At 41.9% G+C, this 18,952-nt stretch overlaps 1 protein-coding gene across 2 annotated transcripts; it reads left to right on the forward strand.

Annotated features, from left to right (window-relative positions):
* Nucleotides 1-136: 136 nt before the first annotated feature.
* On the forward strand, nucleotides 137-17,495 carry SARAF (store-operated calcium entry associated regulatory factor). Of its 2 annotated transcripts, none has more exons than XM_039542401.1 (6): nucleotides 137-401; nucleotides 4,507-4,682; nucleotides 6,069-6,474; nucleotides 10,913-11,021; nucleotides 15,318-15,445; nucleotides 17,109-17,495. In XM_039542401.1, the coding sequence occupies exons 1-6, from the start codon at nucleotides 152-154 to the stop codon at nucleotides 17,132-17,134; spliced, it is 1,095 nt and encodes a 364-aa protein (XP_039398335.1). In that variant the 5' UTR covers nucleotides 137-151; the 3' UTR covers nucleotides 17,135-17,495. The 2 variants fall into 2 exon arrangements, with proteins under 2 accessions (XP_039398335.1, XP_039398336.1); XM_039542402.1 differs by having other exon boundaries at nucleotides 10,916-11,021.
* Nucleotides 17,496-18,952: the final 1,457 nt, after the last annotated feature.

An 18,952-nucleotide genomic window follows, 5' to 3' on the forward strand; every position in this document is an offset into this window, starting at 1 on the left:
GGACTTGTACTACAAATACCCCTGACTCAACCCTAGCCTTAGACATTGCCCAGCCAACCCTCTTGTCGGCTCAGGGACATCTCGCCTCCCATTGGCTCTGCAGGACAGGGGGGCGGGATCAGGACGGGGGGCGGAGCGAGGGTCTCCGCCCATGTTCTGGGCTGTGACCAGAACGCAGCAGGGATGCGCGAGCGAGCGCCGCTCAACAATCACCAGCCAATCAGAGGGCGCGGCTTGCAGGCGCGTGCGCAGTAGCGGGAGCTGTCGGCGCCGGGTGGCCGCGAGCTGTAGCCGCCGGATGTGCCCTGTAATCGTCATGGCGGCCGGCGGGCGGGTCCTGCTCGTGTCCCTGCTGCTGCTCCTGAGCGGGCCGGGGCTTGCGCGGGGCTGGGACCAGCCGGGTAAGGGCTCGACCCCTCCGCGGGGGGCGGCAGGCGGGCTGGGCCGGTCTCCCAGCGCCCGAGCGGGTGTGAGCGCGCCGAGCCCCCCCGCCCGCGGGCCTCGCCCCGCCCGCGGGCCTCGCCCCCCCCCGCCCGCGGGCCCCGCCGTTGGTAACGCGGGAGAGCAAAGGGCGCGCGGGCTTGGGACCGTTGCACTAGCTCGGCCTCGCAGCCTGCGCCGAGCATGCGCGCGCCCCGCCCGGTACCGGCGCTGGCCGCAGCAGGGGCTCAGGATGGGGCCAGACGGGCCAGGCCTGGGGAGAACCGTCCCCTCCTGGCAGGCTCCCCACAGTCACATCATCCCTTGCACCCGTCAGCAAACAAGTGACGTCGTTGCCAGGGCCGGGCCCCCGCTGTAAAGCCTGGGAGACGGGGCACCCTGAGTTCCCGGCTTAGGCCAGACCAGCTTTGCAACCGCCTGTCTCACCAAGGCCTCGCCTCGCCTTTCCTCTGCCCTCTTGAGCCACGGGTTTTCCATACGATAACACTGGGGGGGGGCAGGTTTATGTTTGCTCCTTTTAAGACACTTTCGTTTTGTCTTATTTAAAACCATCTTCAGTCACCCCTATCTAGGGTGACCAGATGTCCCGATTTTATAGGGACAGTTCTGATTTGGGAATTTTTCTTATATAGGGTCCTATTTCCCCCCCCCCCCCCGGGTGACCAGATGTCCCAATAAAATCGGGACTCTCCTGATTTTTAGGTGTTTGTCCCGCATCCTGATTAATGTTTTGTCAGGACACAATTTGTCCTGATATTTCGCACTCCTGTTTTTTTTGTTTTGTTCTGCCAGTGGGACTCCGCTTTCCCCCCCCTCCCCCCCGCCGGTGGGACTCCGTGACTCGTTATTTTTTTCTCTCTCTCTCTCTGCCAGCGGGACTCTGGCTTTTTTTTTTTTTCACTCCGCCGGCAGGACTCCCCCCCAATGTGTCCCAATATTTTCTTCATCCCATCTGGTCACCCTACCCACCCTGTCCTTATTTTTTACATGTTCCATCTGGTCACCCTACCCCTTATCGGTCCAGGCCTTCTTTTTATAAACTTCCCCTCACCAAGCAGTTCTCTGCCGATGGCCCGCAGGCCACTTGCAGCCCAATCAGCACAGAGCCACAGCCTCCGGGCCATACAGGTAGTATTGGATGTTGGTAAATAGGTTGAGAACCACTGCCCTAATTGCATTAGACAGAATCCTGGGCTAGATGGACCATTGGACCGACTCAATATGGCTGTTCTTGTGGTATTTAGGGTCTGTCTTCAAGTCTCTGACAGAATTTTACTGTTTTGCCTGTTTTCATTTTTTGTCCCTCTGAAAAATTATGATTGTGAGGGTTTGTTTGCTTGTTTGACCTGCATGGCTCATATATCGCGGTAAATGTCTAGAAAGTGTAAGATTCTTGACAATCTTCATAAGTATGCTTAGTCATCATGACACAGTAGGCATTTAATTTTTGAGTCTTTTAATGGGCATTCTTGACTTGGGGATTGTTCCAGTAGCGTTGGTATGCCACTGATGTATAAATAGAAGAGGGCTAGGCTGAAATTAAACCCTGTTTTACTCATCTTTCTTTCTTGAAATCTTCAGTTTGTATATTGCTGTCTTGAATTTGATGGATTGACTAATGTCATAGGTTTCTCCTCCACTTCCATTTTGTACTGATTTTAGGTTCAGTCATGAGTGCCAGTCAAAAGCTTTTTATGGAGTCTATGAAGCAGAGAAATATTTATTTTAACAAATTTGTTCATAAGCATCTATATGGTAAATACACAGTCAGGGATTCGCTTTTCAGAGAAACTATTGCATTGCTACTAAAGGTTCTTGTATAAGGGGGAGGGATAGCTCAGTGGTTTGAGCACTGGCCTGCTAAACCCAGGGTTGTGAGTTCAATCCTTGAGGGGGGCCATTTGGGGATTGATCCTTCTTTGAGCAGGGGGTTGGACTAGATGATCTCCAACCCTAATAATCTATGATTCTATGAAGTCTATGTTATTGGTGAGATGCCAGCTGGTCTGTGACATACACAGTAACATCTCTTTGAAAGGAGTTGAACAGAGCTGGGTCCTATTGGTAGGGTCTGTCAGTGTCAGACTTTCAGCCACAATCACATTGTTGCTGGGAGTCCCAAGTGGTTTTTAAAGTGCTCAGAGTGGATAAAAATCAATGATTTAAAAAAAATCATATTCTTTTTTATTTAAATAGATTTTTTTTCCTCAAAAAACATTTAATCAAAAAAATCCAATCTAAAGATAGTTTTAACTAAGATAAATTATAGCTCAGATATCTCATCATGGAATAGGGATTATAAATTCTAATTTTATAGTATAAGAACATAAGAACGGCCATACTGGGTCAGACCAAAGGTCCATCTAGCCCAGTATCCTGTCTACCAACAGTGGCCAATGCCAGGTGTCCCAAAGGGAGTGAACCTATCAGGTAATGATCAAGTGATCTCTCTCCTGCCATCCATCTCCACCCTCTGACAAAGAGAGTCAAGGGACACCATTACTTATCCATCGTGGCTAATAGCCATTAATGGACTTAACCTCCATGAATTTATCCAGTTCTCTTTTAAATGCTGTTATAGTCCTAGCCTTCACAACCTCCTCAGGTAAGGAGTTCCACAAGTTGATTGTGCGCTGTGTGAAGAAGAACTTCCTTTTTTATTTGTTTTAAACCTGCTATCTATTCATTTCATTTGGTGACCCCTAGTTCTTGTACTATGAGACAATATACCGTATATACTTGTTCATAAGCTGAATATTTTTGGTAAAAAAGTGACACATCAAAGGGGGGGGGTCGGCTTATAAACGGTACTACACCAAAATTTGGTGATTTTTAAACTATGGAATCATTGAATTGAATATCTAATACACTGTCATTTTGTTTACCTGGAGTGTCTGCAGGCATGGAGCTCCTCAGCTCCCTGTGGCCGTGGTTCGCCGTTCCCAGCCAATGGGAGCTGCGGGAACGGCAAACTGCGGCCACAGGGAGCTGAGGGGCTCCATGCCTGCAGACCCTCCAGGTAAACAAAACATCCCAACCCGCCAGCGGCTTACCCTGATGGGCTGGGAGCCAAAGTTTTCCAACCCCTGAAATATAGGGTCAGTTTATGAAAGAGTCATATAGTTTTTGCTATTTTTACTTATCCATCCTGGGGAGGTCGGCTTATAAACAAACGGGGTAATGAATGAATATATATGGTATTCATTTAATGTTTAAGAAAAGTTTTGTAAATGAGTTCCAATAGTTCATGGATTAGGGACCCAATCTTACGGGATTCCAGGGGTTTCTGTTTAGATTATTTAGGTTAGTCTTTCTATCTCCCCAATGAGACTCAGTGCTCAGACTAGAAGATACCAGCAGAGATGTTTAGTTTTGCAGTTCTCAAACTGTGGATTTGTGTCTCCAGAGATAACATGCTTGTTAACAGCAAAAATGTTTTTAAATAAATACATAAATAAATAATATATAGAGGTGAGAAATAGACCTCAACCCTGTTGTCCCTCTGCAAATTGTGTACACAGAATCAATCCCTGACTCTCTAAAAGTGCAAAGTTTCAAAAAGTTCAATGAATTAGAAGATTGTTGGGGGCAGAATAGATCTGGACAAGGAGAAGAAGTCTGGAGATAAATGTGAGAAGGGAGGGACAGGCAGTAGAAACAAAAGTGAAACTGTTTGAGCAGCATATTCCAGAAATCTTGAGGTCTTTCTGAGTGTAGCCTTCATTGATTTGAAATCTACCATACCATTCTCTCACTAGAAGGGAAACCCTATAATGGCAGCAGGCCGTAAAACAGACCCAGTTTGGGAATATTTTAATGAAGTTCCTCTACCTGTGAAGAATATGTATTACGGTTGTAACAACCAACAGGAGTGCACTTTTATGTAGAAATCCATGATTAAATCGAGTCTTCCTGACTAGTGATTAAAATCAAATCCACCCTGGTGCTCCCTGTTCTGAAAGCACCTTGGCAGGCTGCTTGTGTTAACTGTCACCATTTACTCTTGTTCTGAAACAAATTCGTCATGGATGCTAGTTCTGTTAATTTGTGTACTTCCTGTTTCAGGGAGAGTTTTGTTGCGGGAGGTCCAAGCTCTCACTTTCTACAGAGATCAATATACTACTTCTCGGCGGACATCTCCAATTCCCCAGTTACAATGTACTGGAGGCACAGCTGGATGTGCATACGTTCCCATGGTTGTTCAGTGTCATAACAAAGGCTGGGATGGCTTTGACATACAGGTAGCTTCACTTAAAAGTGCATGTAAATGAAATGCTAAATATTAACTAAGAATCTCTTTGCACATACTGAATGAACTGTTCAGCAACCATAAACTGAAAAGAATCACAAGAACATTTCTAAATGATAGTGCAGATTATTCCTTTAAAGACTGTTTAAAAGCATAGTTTTAAAGGGACATTGTCTGTTAGTTTACACCCCAAACTTAAATTTTGTTTAAAAGAATACTATTCAGTCAAATTTGAGCCAAATGTTAGGTTTCTTAAAATACACTTCCTGAAATCAAAGACCAATACAAAAGTCTCCATATTAACCATATCTTTCTTTAGTGTGAAAATAAGATCTAGTCTACATGAGAAAGTTGCAGCAGTTTAACTTAATTATTTTTAAACTGGGTTAGTTAAAGCAGTGCAAGACCATACTTGGACACCCTTATTTTGGCTTTGTTGAAACAGATTGCCAATCAATTTATGCTAAAACAGAAACAAGGCATTCTGTAACCAAACACAGAGGTTTGTACCATCTTAGCTAAACTGATTTTTAAAACCAGTTTAAGTTAAACTGATGCAAATCTTTCAAGCAAAAATGTGGTTTAAATTTTAATATTTTATCCAATTGTCAAAAGTTTAGGTAATAGCAAAATAGATTTCTGAGGAAGAAAAGCTGAAATGGGAGTCTTAGCAATAGAAACACTGAAAGATCTTGGTATTACTTTGTAAATTCAGTCGAATTGTTTCTTCAGGAATTACCTATTTAAATCTTGCTAAAGCTATGTGTGCCCTATGGCTAAAGCCATTTTTTTTTGTTTGAGATAGGCACATCTTTAGGAGTTGCATTTATGACTTTCTTTACAGAATGGTTTCTTTACATCATTGTTTCTGATCCTGCAATTTAATTTGTGTGGGCAACCCTTCTGTCTCACTGATGTCAATGGCGCTCCACCTGGATACAACAGCCTGTTAACATGGATCAGATTGCAGGATTGGAACCTTGATTAGTATTTCATTGTAACTACCACACAGCTTTCTTGTGGGGGCTGCTTATTAAAACATTTTAAAGGCTATTGTTGTTTTTATTACATGATACTCTGCAGTATTCTTTAAAGATGAATGCTTAGAAAAACCTGATATGTGAACTACTGAAACATTGTCTTTTAAAGTTACAATTGCTTTACTTTTTGAATGTTCAGTTTCTCTAAGTTAAAGGTTTGTGAATCTTGATAGCTAACTTTTAAAATACAGATGTTCAGAAGCTTTCTTAATTACTGTTCTTAAATTATGTTATTAATTATTGCTATATTTCACTACATATATAGGAAAGTAAACAAGAGAGCTACTCTCACCTACCAGGAAATGGTTACTACTTTGAATTTTGTTTACTAATTTCAGTGGGAGTGTAAGGCAGACTTGGACAACTCCTATCGCTTTGGAAGAATCGAAGTGAGCTGTGAAGGCTATGATTATCCAGATGACCCTTACATCTTAAGGGGATCTTGTGGTTTGCAGTATGGGTTAGAGTTAACTGAGGAAGGCCAAAGAAAAGCGAACAACTTTGGTGGAAGCTTTGGCTCCAGCTATTACCAGTCAAGTAAAGTGAATTCTCAGGATTCCTCTAACTCTTTTGCTGGAGTGATTGTCGTAATAGTACTTCTGCTCCTTGCTTATGGATGTTACAAGCTATTCCTCGGTAATCAGCTGCCTCAACAGGATTTCTCTAATGGTGATGGATACTCTGGGACATCTTGGCAGAATACTCAGACACCACCTCCTCCTGGTTTTAAATCCAGCTTCACAGGTGTGGTTCTAAGCTTGTTGTAGTGTTAGAAATAAAAAGCAATGGGATATTGCTCTGGCTGCAGCAAATGTGGACGGGAATAGTTTAAGAAACAAAACAATGTCTTCATGCATTGCTGAGTGTGAATGTCAGTCATGAGTTCATTACTAAAGTTGCAACTAGCTTTTCACTATACTCTTTGGAGGAGACTTTCAAAGGCACAAATGGCCAACTCCTACTGACCCTCAAAGAGAGTTGGATGCCTGGCTGCCCTTTGTCTTTGAAACTCTCCCATTATTTTTGGCAAACTTAACTTTTTTCAAAGCAGTCCTTTTAGCATGAAACTTCATATTTATTTGGTTTGGGGGGGGGGGGGGGTTGGTCGGTCACAACTTGAAAGGAGTCAAACATTTTGAGTAAAATTATTTTTATGTGGTATGCCATTGTGCTGGGTGCTGTATAAACAGAAAAAAGACAGTCCAGTGCTCCAAAGTTTATAAACTTAAATATAAGGAAAGAGACAGCAGATGGATACAGACAGATCCACAAAGGCGCAAAAGGAAACAGTGAGATAACGTTGGTCAGCATGATAGGCAGTGATCTCAGCATGATGGCAAAGGGAGTTTGAGGGAGAGTTGAAGGTGGATAAATGCGAGTAGAGAACCTCAGAGAGATACAACACCAGATTACGCAGCAGAGACCTAAAAAAAAAAAAATACAGTAGTATATAGTATAAAAACTACTTTAAAAAAAAAAAAAAAGAATTTTTTTTTTTTAGTAAAGTTTCGATGTTCAGCTGTAAACTTTTGAAAGAACAACCATAATGTTTTGTTCAGAGTTACGAACAACCTCCATTCCTGAGGTGTTCATAGCTCAGAGGTTGTACTGGAGTTGTGCAGATGTTTACGGGGGGGAGTGCCTCCCAAGTGTGTGGGGCAGCACAGGAGATGAAGGTGGTTGTTTGTTAATGACCCTTGTGAGTTCCTACAGAACAGCAATGGCTATTGGTATCATTATTATGTATTAGTATTGAATCCAAATTTAGCCAAAGTCCCTGTCCTTGCCAGAACCAACAGATTTTAGACATGCTAGGAAATTTTCCGTTTGTAAAGTTTTTCTTTAACTCTTATCTCAAATACCTTATTGAGTTCCCTCAGACTACTATGGCATAAAGTGCATGTGACGTTTCTGGCAGATGGTTTAGATTGGGCGAGTTCAGGGGGAGTTCGGAATGCTGTCTCTGATCACTTACTTTTTTATTTTTTATTTTTAGTAATTATGAATATTCTTATTATAGTAGTTAGTTTAGAGGTTGTATCTATCTAAAAAAAAAAACTGTGAATGACATTAAAATGACTCCAGGTTGCAATATTTTCTCTTAACACTTAAAAAAAAATTTTTCTGCTTTCAACTTCTCTGTCTTGAAATCCAGAGATCTGTTAACACATACTTAAGACAGAACTACCAGGAGATAAATGTGGTAGTGTTATTTTAGTCATTAGATTGAGCACATACTACTCAACATACTTATTTACTCAAAATGGTAGCAAATTTGTTGAGTGAGAAGACTGGGAGGCAGTGTGGTCTAATGTATAAGGCACTGAGCGAGGTTCTGTTCTCAGCTTTGCCAATGACTTGCTGTGTGATCTTGGATGAGTTGCTTTATCTGTCTTGCCTGTATAAGCTCTTTGGTACAGGGACTGTCTCTTAATGTGTTAGAATCATAGAATATCAGAGTTGGAAGGGACCTCAGGAGATCATCTAGCCCAACCCCCTGCTCAAAGCAGGACCATTTCCCAACTAAATCATCCCAGCCAGGTCTTTGTCAAGCCTGACCTTAAAAACCTCTAAGGAAGGAGATTCCACCACCTCCCTAGGTAACCCATTCCAGTGCTTCACCACCCCCTAGTGAAAAAAGTTTTTCCTAATATCCAACCTAAACCTCCCCCACTGCAACTTGAGACCATTACTCCTTGTTCTGTCATCTTCTACCACTGAGAACAGTCTAGATCCATCCTCTTTGGAACCTCCTTTCAGGTAGTTGAAAGTAGCTATCAAATCCCCCTTCATTCTTCTCTTCTGCAGACTAAACAATCCCAGTTCCCTCAGCCTCTCCTCATAAGTCATGTGGTCCAGCCCCCTAATCATTTTTGTTGCCTTCCGCTGGACTCTTTCCAATTTTTCCACATCCTTCTTGTAGTGTGGGGCCCAAAACTGGACACAGTACTCCAGATGAGGCCTCACCAATGTCAAATAGAGGGGAATGATCACGTCCCTCAATCTGCTGGCAGTGCCCCTACTTATACAGCCCCAAATGCCGTTAGCCTTCTTGGCAACAAGAGCACACTGTTGACTCATATCCAGCTTCTCGTCAACTGTAACCCCTAGGTCGTTTTCTGCAGAACTGCTTCCTGACCATTTGGTCTCTAGTCTGTAACAGTGAATGGGATTCTTCCGTCCTAAGTGCAGGACTCTGCACTTGCCCTTGTTGAACCTCATCAGGTTTCTTTTGGCCCAATTCTCTGATTTGTCTAGGTCCCTCTGTATCCTATCCCTACCCTCCAGCGTATCTACCACTCCTCCCAGTTTAGTGTCATCTGCAAATTTACTGAGGGTGCAGTCCACGCCATCCTCCAGATAATTAATAAAGATGTTGAACAAAACCGGCACCAGGACCGACCCTTGGGGCACTCCGCCTGAAACCGGCTGCCAACTAGACATGGAGCCATTAATCACTACCTGTTGAGCCCGATGATCTAGCCAGCTTTTTATCCACCTTATAGTGCATTCATCCAGCCCATACTTCTTTAACTTGCTGGCAAGAATACTGTGGGAGACCGTATCAAAAGCTTTGCTAAAGTCAAGGAATAACACATCCACTGCTTTTCCCTCATCCACAGACCCAATTATCTCCTCATAGAAGGCAATTAGGTTAGTCAGGCATGACTTGCCTTTGGTGAATCCATGCTGACTGTTCCTGATCACTTTCCTCTCCTCTAAGTGCTTCAGAATTGATTCCTTGAGGACCTGCTCCATGATTTTTCCAGGGACCAAGGTGAGGCTGACTGGCCTGTAGTTTCTCGGATCCTCCTCCTTCCCTTTTTTAAAGATGGGCACTATATTAGCCTTTTTCCAGTCCTCTGGGACCTCCCCCGATTGCTTTGAGTTTTCAAAGATAATGGCCAATGGCTCGAACCACTTCTTTCTCCACAGAGGGCTGGTCACCTTCTCCCCCTACTGTGCTGCCCAGTGCAGCAGTCTGGGAGCTGACCTTGTTTGTGAAGACAGAGGCAAAACAATAATTGAGTACATTAGCTTTTTCCACATCCTCTGTCACTAGGTTGCCTCCTTCATTCAGTAAGGGGCCCACACTTTCCTTGACTTTCGTCTTGTTGCTAACATACCTGAAGAAACCCTTCTTGTTACTCTTAACATCTCTTGCTAGCTGCAACTCCAAGTGTGATTTGGCCTTCCTGATTTCACTCCTGCATGCCTGAGCAATATTTTTATACGCCTCCCTGTTCTTGTGCAATGTCTAGTAACAAAGACATTGTTGGACGGTGCCACTAAGCCAGGGGCAGGCAACCTATGGCACGTGTACCAAAGGCAGTACGCAAGCTGATTTTCAGTGGCACTCATACTGCGGGTCCTGGCCACTAGTCCGGGGGGCTCTGCATTTTAATTTAATTTTAAAGGAAGCTTCTTAAGCATTTAAAAAACCTTATTTACTTTACATAGAACAATAGTTTAGTTATATATTATAGACTTACAGAAAGAGACCTTCTAAAAATGTTAACATGTATTACTGGCATGCAGAACCTTAAATTAGAGTGAATAAATGAAGACTTGGCACATTACTTCTGAAAGGTTGCTGACCCCATGCACTAAACATTACTGTAATACAAACAGAAGGTGCCATTTTATAGAATACCAGGGTTGGAAGGGACCTCAGGAGTCCAACCCCCTGCTCAAAGCAGGACCACTCCCCAGACCTATTTTTTCCCCAGATCCCTAAACGGCCCCCTCAGGGATTGAACTGATAAGCCTGGGTTTAGCAGGCCAATGCTCAAACCACTGAGCTATCTCTCCCAAAGGAAATGTTAAGGAAAGTCCTGAGGAGACACCATCTGAAGTTGTAGGAGGATATCACAGGGGGAAAGGTCCCTCCACCTGAGGAGGGACTTGAACCCGGGACCCTCAGATTAAAAGTCTGATGCTCTACCAAGGTTCATTTTTTAATGTTGTCACTTTCCAGAGCAGAACCGCTCCCTGAAGCTTTTCAAATGGGGATTGATTCATTGAAGGATTGAAGTCATTTGGAGTCAGTCTCACAGTTCTTCATTGTTAAAATAATTCTTTAATATGACATATTATTGACTCTGAGGATGGTTAACTGCCACTGACTCATATTTGATAGGAGTTTTTTTGTTTTTTTTCCCCATTTGCAATTTGAATTAAGGAGCTGGTGGTTTTGGTGGCAGTTCCAGTTCTGAGGCCAATTTAGGACGAGGGTTTTGGACTGGACTCGGAACAGGAGGCCTACTAGGATACTTGGCTGGTAGTCAGAGGTAAGCACTACACTCACTCTCTCCCTCCCTGTTCTCAGTAGTCTCTACCTGGCTATAAAATATTCACATTGCTTCTGGATTTGAGCTTGCAGGATCCTGCATCATCCAAACTGCAAAGTACTGCCACAGTAGCAATTCCCAGATGGAAGCTGCAGCTTCAGCAGATGGGGCATTTTAAAAGGGTTCTCTGAGACTGGTTTTGTTTTGGTTAAGGCACCTACCGTTGTAGCTTGTTTAAATGAATTGCAAATTTAAAAAATTATGTAAAAAAGCTGTGTGGAATGTCTGCAGTGACATAGCTAAGAGTATTAAGAATAGAAGTAATTGTTAATTTGATGGGCTGTCGATTAATTACCGTTAACTCATGCGATTAACTCAAAAAAATTAATCACAGGTTTTTTTGCACTAACGATAGAATACCAATTGAAATTTATTAAATATTTTTGATGTTTTTCTACATTTTCAAATATATTGATTTAAATTACAACACAATACAAAGTGTATAGTGCTCACTTTATATTGATTAAATATTTGCACTATAAAAATTATAAACAAATGAAATAGTACTTTTCAATTCACCTCACAAGTACTATAATGTGATCTCTTTATCGTGAAAGTGCAATTTACAAATGTAGATTTTTTTGTTACATAATGGCAATAAAAAAAAAGTAAAATTTTGAGCCTACAAATCCACTCAGTCCTACTTCTTGTTCAGCCAATCACTCAGACAAACAAGTTTGTTTACATTTACGTGAGATAATGCTGCCTGCTTATTTACAATGTCACCTGAAAGTGAGAACAGGCATTCGCATGGCACTTTTGTAGCCGGCATTGCAAGATATTTACATGCCAGATATGCTAAACTTTCATATGCCCCTTCATGCTTTGGCCACCATTCCGGAGGACATGCTTCCATACCATGACGCTCGTTTAAAAAAAAATGTGTTAATTAAATTTGTGTCTGAACTCCTTGTGGGGAGAATTGTCTCTCGAGCTCTGTTTTACCCGCATTCTGCCATATATTTTATGTTGTAGCAGTTTTGGATGATAACCAAGCACATGTTTGTTTTAAGAACACTTTCACGGCAGATTTGACAAAATGCAAAGAAGATACCAATGTGAATTTTCTAAAGATAGCTACAGCACTTGACCCAAGGTTTAAGAATCTGAAGTGCCTTCCAAAATCGGAGTGGGATAAGGTTTAGACCAGAGGTTCTCAAACTGTGGTCCGCGAGCTCCATTCAGGTGGTCCGCAGATAGTTCCCTCTAAGGTGCGCACCTGGGCGGCCGCACACGAGAGAATGAAGGGCCACTCACCTAATTAGTGGAGCCGCGCAGGTGTGGCTCCACTAATTAGGTGCCTGGAGAAGATGCATATGTAAGGTGAGGTGGTGGCCTTCGGGGAAATAGGGGGTAGGTGGGAGGGGGAAGTGGGGTGAGAAGAGGGGGGGAATTTGGGACGTGCAGGGCTGCGGCCGCCAGAGAAAGAGGTGACTTTCCCCAGCTCCAGGGCTGCGGCTGCTGGGGAGAGATCCCTCTCCTTCCCAGCCCTAGCTTGGCGGCTGCCGCAGCAGAGGAGAGGGCACATCCATTGCATTAGAAAGGTAAGACTACTGATATTAAAATATTAGTGTGCTTTTATTTGTAGAACAAAAAAAACTTTATTAGGTTTTTTTTATACAGTGCTTTTATCCAAAGCACTTTACAATAGTTAGCTAATGGTACAAACAACATTTGGAAAGCTCATTAAGTGGTCCACCGAGACCACCAGCAATTTTCAAGTGGTCCACACAAAAAAATGTTTGAGAACCACTGGTGTAGAGCATGCTTTAAGAAGTCTTAAAAGAGCAATACTCTGATGCAGAAACTACAGAATCAACCTTCTGCTGGTGGCATCTGACTCAGATGATGAAAATGAACATGCGTCGGTCTGCACTGCTTTGGATAGTGATCGAGCAGAACCCATCATCTGCATGGACGCATGTCCTCTGGAATGGTGGTAAAACCATGAAGGAACATGAATCTTTAGTGCATCTGGCACGTAAATATCTTGTGATGCCAGCTACAACAGTGCCTTGCGAACGCCTGTTCTCGCTTTCAGGAGACATTATAAACAGGAAGCGGGCAACATTATCTCCTGGAAATGTAAACAAACTTGTTTGTCTGAGCGATTGGCTGAACAAGAAATAGGACTGAGTGGACGTATAGGCTCCAAAGTTTTACATTGTATTATTTTTTAATGCAGTTATTTTTTGTACATAATTCTGCATTTGTAAGTTCAACTTTCATGATCAAGAGATTGCATTACAGTACTTGTATTAGGTGAATTGAAAAATACTATTTTATTTTGTTTTTTACAGTGCAAATATTTGCAATAAAAAATAAAGTATTCTGTGTTGTAATTGAAATCAATATATTTGAAAATGTAAAAAGCATCCAAAAATATTTAAATAAATGGTATTATATTATTGTTTAACAGCTCAATTAATTGCATGATTTATTGTGATAATTTTTTTTAATCACATGACAGCCCTATAAATTAGCCTTTGTTCTTAATTTTATCTCCCCTAAAGTCACTTTGGGCTGGTTCCTGCTCTGCTGTGACATCCAGAATGCACCATTCTGTGACAATATGGGGAGCCAGATTCCAGGGGCTCCAGTACAAAGGACTTTTACTTAAATATTACTTTGTACAAAGTAACGGGCAAAAATGTACGTTACAATAATAAAGTAATTTAAATATCTGAGCCTTCATCTACCATTCACTTTTGAAATGTTTATTTAAAAATCAAAAAAAATTGTAAACTCTTCCAAACAGCCTAGTAGGAGTAGCAACAGTTTCCATTTTATTGGGATTTTATAGCTCTTCTGGGACTCTGCAGAGCACAAACTGATCTTGCACAGGAGTGTTTTGTTATCAAGTGACTGGGCTACCTGCAGATATGCCAACTCACCTTTTATTGGGCTGTGTGTATTTAAGGAACAAAAGTTGGGATACTAACTGATAAAAGCTTTATGACTAATACAAAACATGCTGGAATGCATTGAAGTTTCAGTCTACTTTGAAAAGTGATTGGGAGGGAGCTGGAGGAGACAAACTCTGCAGAAAAAACAGTTTGGGATCAGAGACCAATTCTGATGTACAAGCAGCAATAGAATCCAACTGGCACTCTTAGCTCTGAAGGGCTAACAGAAGTAAAAGCAGCAAAGCTAGCAGATATGACTGAATACACACACTGTGCAGATTTCTTCAGTAGGAAGAAACAGAAATGTTTAGAGTGTCACTCTTCAGAGGAGAGTGGCTTGTTGAAGTAAATGAAGTCACCCCCATTAGGGCTCCTAGGATGTTTCAAATATCTGGATTTTTTAAGCTTTAAACTGGTCTAAACACCACGAAATTTGTATATAGAAAATATGTGCTTTTTTACTTCAGTCGGAGCTCTTGGGTGCTCAGAATGCCGGAAACTCAAGTCACTTATTTAGTGGTCTAAATAAGTATTTAAGAGCCTAACTTTAGCTTCCTGTCTTAGAACAGATTTTAAGCCAACATTTTCAAACTTGTGACAGCACATGCCACAAGGATACTAATGTTACCAAGTACCATAGTAGCTTTGTTCCATTAAAAACTCTTGTTTCCCCATGTTCTGACAAGAATAAGAAGAAATTATGATCCAAACTTAGTGTGAAGGAGTAGATTTTGGATTTTCAAAAAGTAGGAATCTCCTGCCTGTAGGAGTTAAGAATAAACTGAAGTGAGATGAGTCAAAGATCATGAATTTTACTCTGTCTCTAGTCACACCTGTATTGCAGTTGCTCATATCTTCTCTAGTAAAATGTCCTAGAGATACTTTAAAGTACTTTTTTTTTACATTACATGAATGTAACAGAAGAACAAAGGAATTGCCAGACTGGATAAAAAAATCTAGTCCAGTTTCTGACAATACTCAGCATCAGATTCTTCTTCGGAAGGTGCAAGAAACCTCCTAATCCCTAGGAATTAGAGACTGGTTAAATCCTGAAGCATGAGGTTTAATATCTCTTCCAAAAGTTATTAGCATTAAGTAGGATAGCTCTGAAAAACCTTGTTATCGATGTATATGTCTAATTCCTCTTTGCATCTTGCTAATTTTTAGGCCTAAAAATAAGTAAAATGTGTGCAATTGTATTTTTCTACTCTCATCTGCCTTTTTAAAAGAGATGCTTCACTGTGGGTGTTAATACCTTCTTAAACAGTGACCTTTCTTTAAAAAAAACAAAACAAAAAAACAAAACTTAAACCCATGTTTCTTTTGTCAGGTCACAACCACATTCCTCATATTTTCCTAATGTCAATCCATACGCCGGTCCTACCACTCCTCCTCCTCCAAGCAGAAATTCAAGTGGCTTTACGGGGCCTCATCCCTCAGGGACAAGAACTGCTTCTGGTAAGGCAAAGACTGTTTTATTTTCCTGTGGCTTTTTAAGAGATTTTGGGGCTGATCCAAAGCACATTGAAATGAATGAACAGACTCCCATGGATTTTAGTGGGCTTTGGATCTGCTCCTCCTGGGCAAAATAAAACCTAACATCTTGCTGGGTAACTGTTCTCCATAAAGTTCCTTGAATGTGTGTGAACTTCCTACTGCAGATAGCTTCTTTCCCAAAGTATTATTGATTAAATAACACAAATAACCAAAATGCCAAATTAGAGAGACAAGGTGGGAGAGGTAATATCTTTTCCCGGGACTGATACAGCTACAGGTAAACTGTATGCATGAAGTGCCAGATGACCTTCCAAGACTGCTACCTTCAGCTCTATAATGACCATATTCAGGAATTCAAAATTTGTACATAGAATCATAGAAATGCTGGGCTGGAAGGGACCTCAAGAGGTCTCTGACAGCTATTTGTCCAGCCTGTTCCTAAAAACCTCCAATGATTGAGATTCTACAACCTCCCTTGGAAGCCTGTTTCAGTGCTTAACTATCCTTATAGTCAGACACGGAGTACAATTAATCCCCATCATCTTTATAACAGGCTATTACATATATCAGGCAACTTATAGCACATGTGCCAAAGGCAGCACACGAGCTGATTTTCAGTGGCACTCTCACTGCCTGGGTCCAGTTTGTGGTTCCCATCCTTATTCATAATACCTCCATTAAACCTCCATATTGTATGAGATAAAGGTCCACAGGGCTGTCTGGTGGTCTGGATTGGGGCACGGAGATTTTTCCTTTTTAGTGCCCCATCCACCCTACATTTTCAGTAGTCAAGAGCTTGTTACAACACTATTGCAGTTTGTAGCATAGACAGAAACTTAGAAGTATTTCTTAACCAGACTAAAACTTCAAACTATCGAACAAAGTTACGATTCCTTCTTCACTACAAATTGGAGCCAGGCTGTAACCAGGTCTCCCTTAACTCCTTTCTCATGTAAATAGGTTTTGTCATTCCAGATCATCACCTTTTCTTCTTTTGTTTCCATGGAGGCAGTAAAGTTGCTTTAGGTGCAACGAGTTTGTCTTTCTCTTGCTCCTGCTTGAGTAGTGGCAGCTTATGGCAAGTGCCATGGCTGTGTTCTAAGATATTGCTCGTTGATTAATATGGGGCCAAGGGTTGATTTATTAATGAACATTTATATTATGGTAGCAGCCAAAGACTGCCATCAGGATTGAGGACCCATTGTACTTATGCTCACACAGCATTCAAAAAAATTCCTGGTCTGGAGGGTTTGCAATCTAAATGACAAATGTGGAGCTTCCCTGTAGGCTTTCAGTGAACATCATGTTACCTGTACTAGGCCCATCCTTAGTCTGCAGACTTCATTAGTCTGTTAGGGAGTTCTCCTCTCTTCTATTAGTGTGGATTATTTGTGTGTGTTTTAGTAAACTCTTTTGTCAGAAATCAGACAGTCCAAGTCGTCACCTAGAAGTCTTTCCCAGGCCAGCTCAGTGTTACGCTCTGTCACACTAATCCTGTGGCTACCCTTAACCAGACTCAGTTATCAGTGTGTACAAGTGTAAAGGAGAGGGGAACCAAATGGAAAGCTGGTGGCTGGGCTGAAGCTGTTAATGTTTTTGTAATGATTGTCTTTTTCCTTTGCAGGCTTTGGAGGCACAAAAAGGAGATGATGTTCTTAGTTTCCTGGCACGGTTGCAGTTAAATACACTCTTCCTCCCTGCATTTTAGTGCCTTCTTTTTAAAATATGGAGCTTCAGTTTTAAAAACTATTGAAATCCTTCTCCAGAGGACTTATAGGCTGGGTGTTGAGTTAGAGTTTATTTATAAGATGTTCCTTGGGTTTAGATGTCGTAGATGTTATGCTTTGGATATCTGTTTTGAAAAGAAAATGGAGATAAGATCAGTGAGCAGATACTGCTCTTGGTGGTAAGAACAGTTTTTTTTGATGTGTTCAGATTAAAGTCTGTATGACTGTGTGGAGAGGAATGAATGAATAAATATAGGCAATGAGTTTTTCATAGCCCTAACAGAGAGGTTGGATGCTACCATCTTGTTTAGAGATTTAGCAGGTATCAAAACATACCCTATTTTCCTATAATAAAAACAAAGGGATATCTTACCAGTCTTTACTATTTTAGCGATCTGGCAATGGTACCTTTCCCAGTCTTCCAAAATAACTAGCTTACCATGCCCTGGGAGCCAGTTCTTTTCAACCAGGGATTCTCAGTCTTTGTACTCCAGCATCTGCAAACCAGTGGGGATGCTGGGACGCTAGCAAACTTGGTAATAAACACTCAAGCCCAGCTTCCCAAAAGATGATATTGAAATCAATGGAAGAGAAAGGAGCCTAAATATCTTTGAGGATCCAGACCTCAGTACATAATGAAGCCTGGCATGTAAGGAATTGTTCACCTCAGTGCTGTTTTCTGAAGATCCATTTGGTCTTTCTTTCACTTATAGAATTGATGTGTGTTACAGTAACAGTGAATTCAGTTAATCATATATGCAGGCATTGTCCATAATTGTAGGAGTGCAAAAAAAAATAGTGTTCTGATGTTCAGGACTTTTTCTGCCTTTGTCCCACATGTAATGGGGATCTTGGCATCAACGTTGAGGCCTGAAGGTTGCATATTTGAAGGCTTCCTTGCTTTATGATTCATCCTTGAAATGACATGACTTATGTGCATTATTAGGTATTTAGCTTTTTAAATATATATCCACTGGTTCATGTAACACTGGGTGTCTTAGCCTAGATAAGAAGCCACTGGCCATTGCCTTTAACTCCAAATCTCGTCAGAGCAGATTAATGTGGTGTTAAGTGCTTATGGCCACATTTGTCTTGTCTATAGTAGGGCTCCAGATGTTTCAACCATGGGTGTTAGCTATGATGGAAGGCTCTTACCAGAAAAATCCTTAGTACAGACACAGCTTATGCCTCAGCCACCATCCTTCCTTTAGGGAGAAGTGGCCAGGACTCAATTGGTTGGGAGTGATCACTGTAATTTGACAAAGAGCATTGCTGCACCTACTCAAAAACTGAAGTGTCTTCCTCCAGAGTACAGCAGACCTCGAGACTGAGCCCAGAACGTGAATCCAGGTCTCCTACATTGCAGCTTGGAGGCGTGGTTCCTAGCATGGATAGATCTCTTGAGCTGAGTTAGTGAGAGTCTAGCACACTAAAAATAGCCGTGTAGATGTTGCAGTGCAGGTGGTATCTCAGGCTACCTGCCCAAGCTCAGATCCAGGGGTCAGGTGGGCTTGGACTAGGGCAACCAGCCAGTGCTCTAACAGACACACTGATATTTTTAGTGCACCAGCTTGAGTGCTAAAATCACACCTTCAGGCTGCAGTTTAGGCTGTGTCTGAGCCAGCTCTGCAGATTTTGTTTTTAAAAATCTTGTAGCCTTTTTCTGTAACATGGACTCTGTGGCCCTTTGGCATTGCTTTCTGATGTTGTTTTAGAACCACCAATGATGGGCTCTGTGGGA

Source organism: Mauremys reevesii, linkage group 5 (assembly GCF_016161935.1).
Source record: "Mauremys reevesii isolate NIE-2019 linkage group 5, ASM1616193v1, whole genome shotgun sequence".
In the NCBI taxonomy this organism is placed as follows: Eukaryota; Metazoa; Chordata; order Testudines; family Geoemydidae; genus Mauremys; species Mauremys reevesii.

Excerpts from the sequence above, each read along its gene's own strand:
- SARAF (XM_039542401.1), top strand. The coding sequence starts at position 152 with ATGTTCTGGGCTGTGACCAGAACGCAGCAGGGATGCGCGAGCGAGCGC. Across the intron at positions 6,475-10,912 it reads TTTTAAATCCAGCTTCACAG|GAGCTGGTGGTTTTGGTGGC; the intron begins GTGTGGTTCTAA and ends ATTTGAATTAAG. Across the intron at positions 15,446-17,108 it reads AGGGACAAGAACTGCTTCTG|GCTTTGGAGGCACAAAAAGG; the intron begins GTAAGGCAAAGA and ends TTTCCTTTGCAG.